This window comes from Haemaphysalis longicornis, unplaced genomic scaffold (assembly GCF_048455015.1).
Source record: "Haemaphysalis longicornis isolate Haplotype H1 unplaced genomic scaffold, Haemaphysalis longicornis Haplotype H1 scaffold_2, whole genome shotgun sequence".
In the NCBI taxonomy this organism is placed as follows: Eukaryota; Metazoa; Arthropoda; class Arachnida; order Ixodida; family Ixodidae; genus Haemaphysalis; species Haemaphysalis longicornis.
Window position 1 is genome coordinate 147,096,014 of NW_027526295.1, and position 16,193 is coordinate 147,112,206.

The 16,193-nt window shown below is 47.3% G+C and overlaps 1 protein-coding gene across 1 annotated transcript in view; it reads left to right on the plus strand.

Moving 5' to 3' along the window:
• Window positions 1–8,176, plus strand: part of LOC144169290 (folate receptor gamma-like) — a 52,156-nt gene extending 43,980 nt beyond the window's left edge. The window contains exons 3-5 of the mRNA XM_077698367.1: window positions 579–714; window positions 5,628–5,707; window positions 7,238–8,176. Of these exons, the coding sequence (XP_077554493.1) occupies window positions 579–714; window positions 5,628–5,707; window positions 7,238–7,486 (465 nt within the window). The 3' untranslated portion in view covers window positions 7,487–8,176. The remainder of the gene's footprint in view (window positions 1–578; window positions 715–5,627; window positions 5,708–7,237) is intronic.
• The last annotated feature ends 8,017 nt before the right edge of the window (window positions 8,177–16,193 follow it).

Here is a 16,193-nt window from a genome sequence, read left to right on the forward strand (position 1 = left end):
TTCCGCGCATGTAATGCTTGGCATGAGGAACACGACGATATCGATGCATATTACGATGACTACTATTAGCACAGTGCAATGCAAAGACGGTACGTGTATAATAAACGATTTCAAACTTTTACAAATGTGTGGTGGCGTGTCCAATCATGCAGCTTCGCTACAGTTCAAGCTTCGGGCTAATTAGTGCAAACTTCGCCAGTTGAGCTGGCGGAAGTCTACAATGCTGAGGATGGCTTTGCAACCACCACTTGCCGCGAGGAAGACGGCGACCTCTTCGATGCATATTACGACGATTACTAGCTCCGCAACTATGCAAATAAACAATGATACTGTCAGGCAATGCTCACGTATACAACAGCTTCGCCGTTCAAGACTTGTGCGTGAGTGCAAGCTTCCCTGAATTTTATTTTGGTCGGAATTTTGCGAAATGCTGCAGGGAGCGTAACGAAATTTAATATGAGCCACAGTTTGAGGGAAGTGACCTCATGCTTATTTTCGAAAGAGAATGCCTCGTGTTGTGCGCTTCACCCAGAGGGATCGTGCATGGCTCTGTTGCACCTCTTCCTTCCCCGGCACAGGTGAACCGGAAGATCGGCAAGGAGCGCTTCTTCGAAGTTCCGCTCTGCAGCAGCGACTGCGCGGCGTGGTGGGACGCCTGCAAGGACGACTACGCCTGCACGCCCAACTGGCCCAGGGGCTTCGTCTTCCGCGCAGGTACTGCACGCCGCCCTCTTCCGCTGGCCAGTCTCAGAAATGTGCGATACTACCGCGCTCTACGCCGGTCGCCGCTGGTAAGACGCCGCGCTGAAGGGGCTGTGACGCCCCCGATAAGGGGGTAACGTCGCGCCACCAACTAGGCGCGTCCACACGGAGTCGAGGGGAAAAGGGGCAACACGGGTTTGGCTAAAGAAGCAATTTAATTAGCGATGAAGTTGCGCTGATGCCGGGGCGCTCACCCAGGGAGATGATGCGACTTGTAGGAGCGGGTCATGGAGACTGCTGGCGCCGGACCTCGGAGACGAGGCCTCTCGCTCTGTGGTCTGGTGCACGGGGTGCGCTTGCTGTGTTGGCCCGGGAAGGTCGGGACTCTCGTTCCGGGGCACGGCGATGTCCACGCACGCCGCAGGGCCGTGGGGACGAGCTCAAAGTTCTGCTGCGGGCTCTCTGGTATACGTAGATGGGTACGAGGGATGATCGTCGTCTCTATCTCGGCCGGGATTCGGGAGCGCTTTCGGGTGTCCCCTACAGCGTCTCCGACGACGGCGGCAGGCGAGAGCGATCGAGGGGCGTGCGGGGCCTTCTTATGCCCTCCGCCGGTGCTCGGAGGGAAAGCAGAGCTAGGTGCTGGTTCAGGAAACTGGCGGCTGGCCGGTCGTTGCGCGCTCCGCCTCCACCGGACGTTGGGGGTCAGCATGGTGATGTCTCCCAAGGGCGGTCATTGCTCGAACGCGGGGTGGGACGCGCGTCGGCACTTCTGGGTTTCGGTGCACGCCGTCGGCTGCCGGTATCGATGTCAGCACGTCACAGGGCCATGAAGATGGAAACAAGCTCGGTTCATTAAAAAGAGTCAACGCTGCATGATCTAATTGCATCTGCGATGTTAGAATGTTTGCCCCTCAGAAACTTCGGTAGTTCTTTTAGCGCAGGGAGTCCGGGAATTTTATGTCCGAGAGTGATTTTATTTTCGGCATGGCTCTGTCAGCAAGCGTTCCTTCAAAGATGGCGGCGGACATGTACCTGGCCTTCGAAAGGGGCTCTGTCCCGAAAAAAACGTACCAATTTTACCGCAAACTTCAAACAAATCATGTTAAAGAAAATATACGAAGAAGTGGCGACTCCCCGCCAATTTTCTGGCGATTTCTCTGGTGTCAGAGAATCTTGTTTGTGCGATTGGCGGCTGCCGATATAGGCCACTGCCAAGAAACGTGAACGCTAACGTGTAATTGCCGCACTGATAACTGTGTTTTAAGTTCTGGCCCATATTACGCCACTCCTGCCCATGTTAGGTTACTCCAGCAGCGCGAAATTTGAAAATTTGTCACTGTATAATCTGTGTTCTCGGTTAAAAGTCTTTCGTCGCTCTACCGGGGCTGAGTGAGTTGCTAAGGCTAGTTATTTGAAATTGAACAAAATGGCATTCTGTCTTCATGAGCCCTTTAATGTGCGTCGACAAAGATCAGTTATCCATGTGTTCCGCTTGACGAGTCCTTGGACGTAGAATGTCCGTGAAACTGCCCCGGCGTAGTTCGGAAGTCGTATCGTATCAAGGCTTATCGTGTCGGGTGCCGCGCGCTGACAAGGGCAACGAGACGCGATATGCGCTGCGGCGTTCGTTCGTCTCACCCCCCTCCAGCGCGCAATGTAGCTGGTTTAAAGTCCACGAACATGAAAGCGCTGGTGAAGCTCAAGAGGGAAAATGGCGAGCTGTATATTCCCAGGTGGCTCGAAATATAAAGATAATTTTCTCGTGGTCGTTCAACACGCATCTTCGCTAATTAGCGTATTTAAACCTGCTAGGGTCGTAGTTTTATCCTAGCTGACAAACGTGCGGTAGATTGTTTTACGATATTCGCATCCGACATGGTTTACAGCCCACCCGCCGCGGTGGCTCAGTGGCTAAGGCGTTACGCTTCTGAGCACAAGGTCGCGGGTTCGATTCCCGGCCGCGGCGGCCGCTTTTCTGATGGAGGCGAAAAGCAAAAATGCCCGTGTGTTCGAGATTTCGGCGCACGATAAAGATCCCCAGGTGGTCAAATTAATCCGGAGCCCTCCACTACGGCGCGCCTCATCGCCTGCGTTGCGTCGGCGCGTTAAACCCTACAATCAATCAATCAATCAATCAATGGTTTACAGCCCTGTCCCGGAATGGCTGTGAACATGTCGCCGTCATGTCATTGCTCTTAAAACTGCGGTTGCGACACGGTATAGCCATGACGCGGCAGCAATAGCCGTCAGAGTGAGCGATAATGCTGGATATGCAAGGGTTCTAGATTTCACATCATACTGATCACCAGTGGGGCAGAAAGGGCACGCGTCACCTGTCCCAGCTGCTGCTGCTGCTGCTGCTGTTGCCCCTTCACTGACGGCAAATGCCCACGTGGGGGATCATAATTGGCCAAGAAACGGGGTAGCTTAGGGGCTAAAACGCCCACCTCATACTACTATAAAATCAGTCTAAAATTGAAGTGGGGAAGCGGGCACGGAATTAAATGATAGAATTGGTGAAGGATGATGAATTCAGGAAAGCTTGCACTCACGCGCCAGGCTTGAGTGGCGAAGCTGTTGTAGGTGAGAATGGCCGGACACATAGTCAAGTTTCAGTATCATTTTTTTTTTTTTTTGCATAGTAGCGGTGCGAGTAATCGTCGTCATATGCATCGAAGAGGTTCTCTTCTTCGCGGCGAGTGGTGGATGCAAAGTCACCCTCAACATCGTAGCCTTCCACCAGCTCTTCGTCATCGACTCATGGCAGAGGTGGCGGGATCTGCAAGTCGACTCGGGTAGTGGCGCACTCGTACCCATGTCTGCCTCTAGAGAATGCGGCGGCCGCGGTGACCTCTTCCAAGTGTTTTCATCTTTAGCATTAGCGCTGGAATATTTTTTTACATGCGCGGTAGCGCTTGACGCCAGCGCTGGGGCTTCTTTCTTCTTTCTTTTTTTGCTAAAGCCACTGCGCGTGCCGAGGACGCTCGGCGATCGCCGCGAGGCACGCGCTCACGAGCGCTGGGCATTTTGTTGGCATTTTTCCTGCAAAGGTGAACTTACGGCCAGTAACAACAGCTCCGCTGTTAATAACTGGATTGATGTCATCGTTGGGAGAACAGGGGAGAGAGATCGCGTTTTGAACGGGTTAACAAGACAGGCGTCTAATATATGATATTTACGCGTGAATGACAGCAACTACTACTCCGTGGCAGAACCCTGCCTGCTGACAAGCGCGTTTGATTTTCCCCCTTGTCGAAGAGGCTTTGAGAGCGACATACCTCTCTATCTTGAATCGGCGGTGTGATTGACCCTAGGAATGGATGTTGCTCAGAGGTTGAGCCGATAACGATCCGATAGTGTGCTGCTGGAAACATTTCCGTGGATAAGGTGAACCCCGTTTTATTAAATGCGTGCGGGCTTTCGGAAACGCAGACCTGGTCTTCATGAAAAAGACTACGCTATGTATCAGCAGTAACGTCAAGCTTCGCGTTTTGAATATCACTGCGTACGTACGTTACGAGTACGTTAAAAAAGTCGTTGCGTAAAAATACCAGGACATTAGCTACTTTGTAAGCCTGCTTTCTTTACCAAATTAAAGAGCAAAGCTGTAACGCGTGGCCGGTGATTTACGTATGACGCGTCGCCTACCCGCTTCGAAGTAACGTGTGGCCAGTGTTTGCCATTTCCACATTGACGCTGCTTGCCCGCACCGCCCTTCCCCCCTGCCCCCCGCTGTCGTTTGATCTGCGCTTCACGTATAGTAGCCCGCTACGCGTTCGTCCTGCTGCGACGGAGATGAACAGAGCTACACTCTTTCCCGTTCTAACTCTTCCGCAACATGGCTCTTACACGCAAGCCTATCCAGTTGCGCCGGAGGAGTTTTCTGCGTACACAGGACCACCGGATTTCCTTTCGCCTAGCCTAGTCATATAAAGCCTCGCTTCAGTATATAGTGCCCACTTCTTTTAACACGAAAGTGTTTTATGCGGTGATACACCAAGGTTTTACTGGCGTCATATCCGTCACGGAAATGACGCCAGTACAACAAACACAAGTTTCATTGACGCGGATGGTGCTGCCGTCTAGGAGAGGTGAAGCGAAGTAGTGCATCATGATGTTGACGAGCGCCGACAGTTGGCGCCTCGATCGGGCAGCGTAAGCTGCGTCAGCTGCGTCAGCTGCGGCCAACGTTTTTAGAGAAACCTAATCTAAAAACGTTGGCTGCGGCGTGACTGATTTGGTGCAGAGAGAAACGCCAGCAGGAAGCGAAAGGCTTCCGCGCATTCACTATCCAAGCTATGAACTCTGCCTCTCGCGTTCCACAAGCTGAGCTCGTTGCAACGCAATGGTCTGCCGTTCGCGCCACGAAGCAGGACCAAAGTGGCCGCACCTTTGCCGAAGCGACCCGCCAGCGGGACGTCGCTCGCCAAGCACACCCACAAGACAGCCGCCGACCCGCAAATCATGCTCCTTTCGTGGCAGATTTCGCTGCACATTTCACTTTTGTGTTTTGCCGATTTTTATGACAGAGAAATCAACCATGGTTTTTTCGCTACTTCCTTTGACCTGAACGTTTTGGGCCTTACACCACTCACCATCAATAAACTGACGGACAAACTGGTTTGTTGGTTAGACTGCGTAGTGCGGAAATACAGCCAACATGACACCGGCGTGATGGAAGGCGGGTCAGAGTAACTACACAAACAAGCGCTCACCTTTGACGTCGCTCCTTTCCCTTTTCTGTCTCGCGCTGTAGTTTTGATCCGCTCGCCATGCTTACCAACTCATAAGCGGTCAACGATACTACTGAAAACGACTCCACCAAAGCCACTAACACGCAACGGGTACTACGCGGCGCACGAGTTCAATGGTCTGAAAATAAACAAAACCGTTATCACTCCTCTCTTTCTCCTTTGACGCAGGAAAGAACTATTGCCCCACTGGCTCCAAATGCGTGACCTTCAAGGAGATGTACGCGGACCCGGCCGACTTCTGCAGCAAGGTACGCACACGCACCACCAACGGAAATCGTGCGCCACAGAGTTTTATGCTAATGTGTACTAGAGGGAAATCTGGCTCTAGTGCGCAAGCCGCGCTTCAGCGAGCTCGCTGTAATGTACCGGATAGGAATACGTTTTACTTGTCATTGGCATGGCTCGCCAACAAAACCCAAAATTGCCTGAAACTGCAAAAAACAAAACAAAAAAACAGCATTACTGTAATAGGTCGTTGAAGTTTTCTTATTAATAAAAATGTAGAGCTCCGAACGGGTCTGTCAGGGATCATTTATGAACTTCATGAAAGACGAAGAAGACAAAATAAGTTACTCTTTTTTTGTGTGATTCTGGCTTCAAGAGCAACAAGAAGCCGTGTGGCTGGCCAAGCCAAGTAGGAGATAGGAGAGGAACGTTGCTGTTATGGCGGCGCCCATGACGGCACGCGGTTGCAGCGACCGATTTGTATATTGGTATAAACCTCTATGTCGCGCGCATGCCAGTGAAACTATCCTCGGTAGACAGACTGTGTCGGAGGTTGGAATGACAGAGGGGAGCCTCATTGGCGAAGGGGAATGATTGAATGATAGGCCTATATACGATGCCCAACCGGTGTTTCCCAGGTTAAGCATAGTAAGAACGAGTTTTACTGAGGTCTAGGCTGAATCGTGGCATTTACGTATCATCGTTTCTGTGGCGTACGTGTAGGCAATCAAGGTGGAAAATTTGATGTTGTTTCGACGCCACCCTGAAATGAACCTCAGTTCAGTCGTACCACGTAAAGCTAAGCTGAACCATAATTGAGAAGGGCTGCCGTATTTTTTATCATAAACCTGCAGGGTGTAGCATTATCGCTATGCATACTAACGTAAAGAATATAAAAAGGAGGGGACAGTAGAATGTAAAAAAGAGATATATTTACGTAGAAACACATTTTTGCTCTGCCAAAGTCTCACACTTACATCTCATTGTGTGATAAGAGCTAGGATTGGGTCAACCACACCGAGGCTCCTTCAACACGTACACCTTAACGTGCCTGTGGCGTTGTATTTTTGCACCACTTCCCAAGCTCGCAAGTTTTCGTGCTCTTCGGTACACTGCCGAGTTTATGAGATCGCTCTGTTGAACGCTTCGTTCTTTGGAATGCTTTCCAAGGAGCCGTTTCGGTATTACAGACGCCGACTCCAGCTCTTTCGCTCAATGGGCCACTTAATGCTTTCGCATCGAAACATGAACGTATTGCGAAACGCCCAGCGAAGCTCCGGGGAGAGGGCTGCGCCGTTGGAACATCAACGGCAGCGACATGCCGGACTAGCCGGGTCCAAACTTCAAGTTATAATTTTCGCTCATACGGCAAATGTGAAGGTTTCGCTCATATCGTAAAATGTGTCACATTCGGTGCACTTATTTTTACACCCGTAATTGCATACGCCTGCGTACTCTTGTGTTTCATGGCTCCGGAAGTGATAATTTGGCTGTGTGCTATGCGAGAAACAGCACTTCACTGACATGGACAATGGTGCTCTTATTACCGCCAGGTGTGGGATCACTCGTGGAAGGTGGTGCCGGACAACACGCCCTGCATCCGCATGTGGTTCAACGCCTCTGGCGGAAACCCGAACAGGAAGGTCGCCGAGTATTACAGGGACCGCATCGACACGGAGAAGAACCCGGATGGTGCCGGAGGTTCCGCTGCGCCCTCTTCTCAGCTGCCGGTGCTGTTGACGTCGTTGACGGCGTTGGCAGCTGCAGTCTACTCGCTGGCCCGTCTGCCTTCTCGAAGCTGATGGCCGACCTCGGCGCCATTTTGTCTTTTAACCAACGCAGCTGAGTTTGCGTCTTCGGCTATCAGAATTAAGTACGAGTATTTTACAAAGTTTTTTAACTAGGGCAGCCAGAAGCGGTTATTATTATTATAGAAGAGTTCGAAGAACACTGATTTAAGACAGCGTGATTATATTAAAAAAAATGGATGGCAGGTAGGAGCGTAGACGAGAGTTAAGAGAACTATGTTTGCGTCCTTGGCGATCAAAATTTAGCCAAATTACATGGTATTTTAATCTTTTTTAGCTAGCTCAACCGGAAGCCGTTCTATTGAACTTCTTTTAAACTATCCTGCAAGGGTTAGTTAAACACTGAGTCAGGGATTTCCACAAATGCAGCGTAATTAGAAAACAAAAGAGCGACGGGTACGGTACGTAAAGGACTAGATACAGAACGGTGCTCGAGGGAATTCGGGAATGGTGCTTCACGATGGAAGCGTTGCTAGCGACCAATGCGCGATTAAGGGTATTCGGAATAGCGTAGCAGAGGTACTTTCTTTTACGACCTCAAACTACAATCGATTTTACATGCAGCTAGCAAACATACTGCCATCGAATTTGTCTGTGATGCTTTTATCGAACAATGATTTGCGGACATTTTTTGGCATCTGTATTCCTGTCATAAGGGCAATGTTCATTAAAGTTTGTAAAAAAAAATCGTGCGAGGGTGCGTCATTCTCTTTGCTATACATGCTACACAATTACAGCGCCTAGGTATATAGTTTTTAAAACGAATTCCTGCTTCTTTATTTATCGATACCCCAAGCCTAATGCATACATTACAGGGGGAGTGTATGAAAAAAACAAAACATGAAAAAGCCAGTTTTTACTGCTGTACAAAAAGCCAAGCTGACTCAGTCTCACACAACGTTCGTTGCAAAATTCGTGCCCGCAAACTCTTCTTTTCTGTAGCCTCGCCATTTCGGAGCTCAGGGGTACATGTTTGGGAAGAGTGCTTCTCGTCGGTCCGTGTCTCAAAGAGGGCGATATTGTGGCGGCCGACGGAAGTACACACGCATCGAATTTCTGGAAAAAACGGCCACGTATATGCTCACTTCGCCGCAAATTTCCGCGAAAGACAATAGTTTGTTTCATTCGAAAGATTGCCTTACAATAGTTTGTTTCATTCGAAAGATTGCCTTGTGAAAATAACACTGACACCACTTTAAGCGCAAACTTCACTGAAATAAGCCATATAATTCCGAAAGAGGGTGGCCCTGCGACCCACTAGCTAATTTCCCGCACTAGAACCGTTGACGTACAGTCGTACACTCTTAATAAAAAGTGGGGGCATTCACTAATGGAATACTAACAAGTTACTTGTCCCTGTATACAGCAGGCACCGCCACTGCAGAACCGGTACTGCACTTTTGTCGTCTGCTTCTGCACCTCCTCCCTGGGAAGTGCAGGGAAAGCCGTGAACTCATCCTGTACTCTGCACCGTCGGTAAATTAAAGAGAAAAGTGCAGGCGCCGCGCGCTGCACTTAAAGGAGCCATGAAGAGAAAGTACAACTTAGTGTAATTTGAAAGAACTAGGATTGAGTAAATTATTCAGCTCCATTACAGCCCCAAAAGATGTTTTTTTAACGACAAAAAAGCAAGAAGTATTTAAAAACATTCAAATTTTGCGCCACAGTGACGTGTTATGAGCAAGAATTACGTCATACGGGCCAACAATAAAACATAATTTTCAGTGCGTTAACTGCACGTTAGCATTCAATTGATGCGGTCAAATGGAACTAGAGGCCCCATTACAGACGTCCAGTCATGTATCGTTGCGACAGGTCAGTTAGGCTGCCGCCAATCGCAGAAACAAGGTTCCGTGACGTCATAGAAAAGTTGCGGGAAATTGGCTAGGGGGTCGCGACTGCTTCACACGTTTTCTTTAATATCTCCGTTATTTTTTCGAAGATTGCGATTATATTGGTATCGTTGTTATCGGGACTAAGCAGTCTTTCTAATACACCCAACTTGTATTTTGTCTTCACGGCTCCTTTAACCCAACTTAACCTAACCTAACCTAGGTTAGGTTAGGTTATCTTAGGTTAACCTTCGGTTACCTTAGGTTAGGTTAGGTAACCTTACCTAACCTATCCTAACCTGAACCTTAACTAACCTAACCTAACCCAACCTAACGGACAGGCGAGTGCTGCGCTACATGAATAAGTTCAGCGAGTGCAACGAAATCGAATACACCTATAGTTACCTCTGCTTGCGGATTTCTTCTTTACTCGGGAAAGAACAGCAATAGCTCATGTGCGGTATCACTCCACCTAAGCGACGGACCCGGGTGCAAACGGGCGCGCGTTTTGAAAGGAGATTGGTATGAATGCGTGATATCGTGTGCCTCTCACTTAGCTTGTCGTCGTTGCAGTACTTTATAAGCATATTAAATCCAGAAAATCACGGGAACGGCTCATGCCATGTTCAAAATATTCCCAGTAACGCACTACTTGCGGCACGCGGAGTAACAGCCGGCTGCGGTGATGAGGCACAGCGGCCATTTTCGTTGGGGTGGCGGCGAGCACGGGCAGTACTCGCTGCTAACAGCGAGATCAAGAGGCGCGGCAGGGGACTTGGGTTTGAAGTGATAGACATGAACAAGGTAGTGGGCAGAATTGAACATAGGCAAGCTTTTCAGTGGGACGGGATACACTTCAGCCGCAGGCTATAAAACAAGGTGGGGTGGCGTTTAGGTGGTGGGAGAGCGGTAGCTCTTTTAGGGGGCCTCGCGGAGCTAAGGAAGGCGAACTAGGCGATAAAGGGAAAGCAAGGGACATATGCACACTCAACGCTGGAAAGCAGCCATGCCTAGAACTAACCGAAGAACCTATAGACGTAGCAGAGAACATTGACAGAGGGGAGTTTAGTGGAAACAATAGAGCTAACAATTTTGCAAGAGACAAAAATTGGCCCACAAGCGGAAAGCGAAAGGGTACAAACAAAGGCAATAAATATTTAATCAGCTGCATAAATATGCAGGGAGGTAGAAAGCCTGGTAAGTGCGTAGAAATTCAAAATCAACTTGAACGGGAAATAAACGTGTACGCTTTATCCAAGACTCGCCTCCGAGACCTAAAAGCCCCCTGTCATAGACAATTATGTCGGGGAAGGATGCAGGATGCATCAGGACCAAAGGAATGAAGAGAGGGGGAGGTGTTGGAATGCTTATCAAGCAAGGGACCAAGTTGCATGAAAGCTGTAAAGAGCATCTATGGGTTACAGACACCATAACGGGGAAAAATACATGGTTAAGAGTTCTGTATTTCTGGACTGGAAGCAGAGCTAGGGAGGAAAATGAGGAAATGATAAACTGTTTGAGAAGAGATATAAACGAGTTCAAAGATTCGGGTGAAATAATCTTAGTTGGGGATATGAATGCCCACATAGAAGATTTGGATAAATTCACAGATCCCGACGGTTCTCGAGTGATAGATATATGTCAGGAAAACCGTCTTTTAATAGTAAACACAGAAAACAGGTGTGACGGACAAATAACGTGCGAAAGCGGTAACAGACAGTCCAGCATAGACTATAGTCTAGTCTCGGAAACAGTATACGAAAGGTTGCGGGAAATGAGGATAAATGAAAACGGAACAGACAGCTTAGGAAGCGACCACAAGCGGCTTTCATTGCACTTTGGAGGCGCAACCCGGATAAATTTAGAAATCTGTACAACCGGAGGAACTATGGGCAGTTAAAGGGCATCTCTGATATGATGGAAGACGAAATCAATAAGAACCCAGACAAAGATTGGGAGTACAACGAAATTATCGAGTTCATAAAGCATAAGATGAATGAAGCCAAGCAACGAAACCGATGGAAAGGGAAGAGAAAGCCGAGAAGCTGGTGGAATAAGGAATTAAAAGAGGCTATTGACCAGCGAAGAAAGGCGTCGAGAGAACATAGAGAAGCAAAAAGAACTGGTATGGAACCGGAGGTAGTGAAGGAGAAGGGGGATATGTAGCGTGGGAAAAAACTAGAAGTGCAGAAAATGGTGCAAGCAAAGATCAAGCAGAAAAGCGAACAATGGATGGCAGAAATACGAAAGAAGGACAAAAGGGCATCCAAGAAGTTTTGGAACCATGTAAAATTACTAAGCTCAAAAACGATATCCATCAAAAATTCCTGATTGATGAGGAAGGGAAACATTTAGAAGGAGAGCACGCGTTGGCGCACATTCATCGAGTGATTAGTGAGAAGTTTAGGGCAATAGTGATAAGGAAGCCTGAACCGATAACATCAGCGCCGCAGAAAACTTCGGAAAGGGAAATAAGTTTGAGCAACCTTGATTGAAAAAAAAAAAGCAGAACAAAAGGTTTCCCCCCAGACAGCAGTGTGCCCGGACGGAATACCAATGCAACTGATAAACTTGCTTGGACCTAAAAGTAAAAAAATCGTTTATGAGGGCAATAGATAAGGTGATAGGAACCAAACAAATACCAGATTACTGGCTAGAAAGTAGGATGAATTTAATATATAAAGACAGAGATAACAAAGCCAGTATTGATTCATACAGACCCCTCACAGTAACGTCAGTGGTGTATAGATTCGTAATGCAGGCGATAAAATGAGAAATTCAAGCATGGATGGGAGAAAATGAAATCCTTGGGGAACTGCAGAATGGATTTAGACAAGGCCGGCGGTTGGATGATAGTTTATTCGTGATAACACAAAGCATTGAAATTGCGAAAGCGCAGAATAGACCATTGCGGATTACGTTCTTGGACATTAAAGGGGCATATGACAACGTAAACAGAGAACGGCTGTGGAGAATGCTGAAACTCCAGGCGTAAGATGACGAGTTAATACAGTTCCTTATAGCAATCTATAAAGACAATAGAGTGCACCTTACATGGGAAGGACAGAAATGCACCCAGCAGGTCAACACCCATCGGGTACTGAAACAGGGATGCCCTTTGAGCCCAATACTATTTATGCTTTACATGGCAGGGTTAGGAAAGAAACTGGAAGAAAGTCAAGTAGTGTTCAACCTAACGCATATGCTTCAAGGTGAAGGGGTACAACAGCGTATTCCGGGACTGTTATACGCAGACGACATTGTTCTTTTAGCTGATAACTATAAAAAATGCAACGGCTCATAAATATTAGCGGCCAGGAAGCCACCGACCTCGGGTTAAATTTTAGCGCAGAAAAATCGGGAATAATGGTTTTCAATGACGCTACCACTAACGCAGTGTCTATCCAGAAAGGCGAATTACCCAGAGTAAATGAATATAAATATTTGGGAGTGTGGATAAACGAAGGGAATAACTACTTAAGTACTCACGAGGAGCAACCTAAGGTTAAGGGAAAGCGAAACGCAGCTATAATGAAGCATAGAGCTCTGCGGGGTATAACAAATATGAAGTAGTAAGAGGAATGTGGAAATGAGTAATGGTTCCGGGTCTCACATTTGGGAATGCACTGCTCTGCTTAAAATCAGACGTTCTATCAGGCCTTGAAGTGAACCAGAGAACGGTGGGACGTTTGGCCTTAGGAGCGCATTGAAAAACAACTAACGAGGCAGGGCAGCGAGATATGGGCTGGGCGTCGTTTGAAGTTCGAGAAGCGCAGAGTAAAATGTGTTTTGAGAGGAGGTTGAGAGCGATGGATCAACGTAGGTGGACAGCTAAGGTTTTTCGCACAGCGTGGTTTTTAGGTACCTATACTTGAAAAGCGTGGACACGCAGTGGCTAAGAAAAAAACTAGAAGGCTAACGATGAAAGAAAGAGAGGGAGAAAGCTCCTTATTAGAGGAAAGCAGAGAGGTCTGCCGGCATGTTAACGCCTACATGCTACTCTGCGGGGTGGGGAGGAGGGAATAAAGTTGTGACAGGAAGTAAGGAGAAGGGAAAGAAGAAAAAAGGAAATTAAAGATGTAAAAAAAAGGAGGTAACTTGTGTGTTGGGGACCGTCAGTGCGACACGTGAAAGGTCTACACGCGGTTGAACAATGCAAGGAGGTTCTGGAAATGCGAAAAGAACAGTGGAGAATCTAAGACAGCCAAGGTAACCAAAAAAGAGGCAAGGCAGATAGAAACGAATAAATGGAGAGAAAAAATGGAAGCTGAAACGTCGTTAGAGATGTACAGGGCTGAGAAATTAGACATCATAAAGAAAAATTTGTAGGATAATTCAAAAGGGAGTTCTTTGCTTTTTGAGACTAGAGCAGGTTGCTTGCGAACTAAGAGATTTGTGGGGAAGTATATACAAAATGATGGGGTATGCGTTGTCTGCAGAAAAGAAACATTAACTATGCGGCACATAGTGTTAGAATGCGAGGGTATCCATCCAAATCTACATGAGGGAAATATTCGGCTTCCAGAAGCCCTGAGATTTAAGGTTAGCACACAGGAAGTTAACTTCAAGGCTGTCGAGGCGACGAAGAGATTAGAACGCTGCTGGACGAAAACCAGAGAAGAATATTGCCTAGGACAGCTACCACCTGTAAAAGAAAAAAAAAACTGGTTGATTTCTCTGTCATAAAAATCGGTAAAACACGAAAGGGAAATGTGCAGCGAAATCTGCAGCTGAGCATGATTTGCGGGTCGGCGGCTGTCTTGTGGGTGTGCTTGGCGAGCGACGTCCTGCTGGCGGGTCGCTTCGGCAAAGGTGTGCTGGCGTCATTCCGTGACGGATATGACGTCAGTGAAATTGGGGTATCGCGGCATAAACCACTATTGTGTTAAAATATAAAACCTGAAAACGAACAACCCTAAGTATAACGGACTCTTTAGTACTAAAGGTTGCTTCCCCACAAGAAGAGCCTGTGTGCAGGGGTGCACCCTTTACAGGCCGCTTGCTTCGTTGTACTGGCGTCACTTCCGTGATGGAAATGACGCCAGCGAAATCCTCGTGTACCCGAGAATTAAACACGTTCGGGTTAAAAAAAAAGTAATTGTGCCTCATAAGTTTTTTTGCCTGCTCTAAGAGTAGCGCTAGCATTAAACAAAGAGTATAAAACATACGTATATTAGTTTTTTTTGTAATACGACACGTTATCATCCCGCTATGGGATACCAATAGCAATCATCATCACCATCATCATCATCGTTGCCGTTCTTAACTTGCATCCGTTGTGGGATAACGCGCTAGTTAAGGTTCCACGGAAGGTCGTCGCCGGGGCCATTGCTTGGGCATGATACATGTTGATAACAATGTTTCGTCAGTTTGTACGTTTCTTGCACTCAGTGCTATCGTTTACCGTCTTAATAACGTCAAATGTTGCTTTATTGAAGGTTGGTTGGCTGGTGAAAACTTACAATTGAAGTGCAGGCTCACTCCCGTCCCGTCTTTTCCGTACACGGCGACGTATAGTGCATTCCGTGTATCGCACTCAAGTAACACATGGGATACAGAAAACCGCTTTCCGCATTGGAAACAAACTAGTGGCAGTGTGCCATTTAAAAGGTATGAATGTTGATAAGAAAGCATGAGTGTTGCTGTGATCGCAGTCTGCAGACGGGTACTTCAGTGGGCATATTTGGTTGGTCTGTGTGGTCTGTGCAATATTTACGCGTCGGCAGCTTCATTACGTCGTGTGTTGTGCGTTCGCTCGTCTTACTCCTGATGCCAGTGTTGGCGAGGGCACCGTCGTGTGAACGGTGTTATGACCTGGTGAGGGACCAGTAAGGCGCCAATGCCACTAAGGAGTGCCGCCACAGCAGCATTACGGCCAGTGACTTCGTTGCCCAAATTGTCGCTCTGGACAGGAACCCCGCACACAATTTCTTTCAGTTTTTGAGCATAGGTCATCATTACGATTTGGCTTTTAAGGCGAATTATAATACGGAGCATTCTTTTCCAAGCACCCCCCCCCCGCCCCCCCCCAAGCCCTGATTCTGAAACGCCCTGGTTTTGCACAAAAATGCATAACTGGCGGAAGTCATGCATTCATTCGTTTTTATAGAGTAAATACACCGAATTGGTGGAACAACATTTTGGGTAAAACCTAAATAAAAAAAATAAGTAAACATTTAGGAATTACTTAACCAAATCAAAATTATGCATCTTATACACCGTCTTCCCAAAAAACGAACAAAAACATAACAAGGCCCAGAAAACAAGAAAGGAAACACGAATTTAAAAGAACGCGATAACATACCAACTGCGTAACGCCCTGCAGTGGCAAAAACGCAGAAAGGGGGGGAGTAACACATCTAATGTGTTAAAAGCGTGAATGAAAATAATTGGTCGAACGGAATTTTGCAACACCAAACTTAGAGAAATAAGAAATAAAAATATACAAATATACAAAAACACATCAAATATATGTGTTATACACAGCCCTCACAAGGTATGGAGACCAAAATTTAAAAAAAAATAACAGAGGAATAGTGCCCAAACAGGACAGGACGAGCGTGTGCTCTGTTGTTTTTGTAATGAACGGTAGCCCACTAGCCCAACTTCCCACCCTCCACCATGATAGAACGACGGAAACACGAATAACTATATGCGAAAACGGCTGAACCGTGTAGAGCTCTGCATTTGCATAAGTATGCATAATTGGTGATGGAAACATTTTTTTCGTAATAATGGAGTAACTGGAGCTGATTGGTCTATTCAAATTTTGGAAAACAAAAAAAAATGCAAAAAGATGAAAGTATTGTGGATGTATAAATGTGAACCAAGGGAGGAATAAACGTTTATTGAGCACAAGAGGACATGTT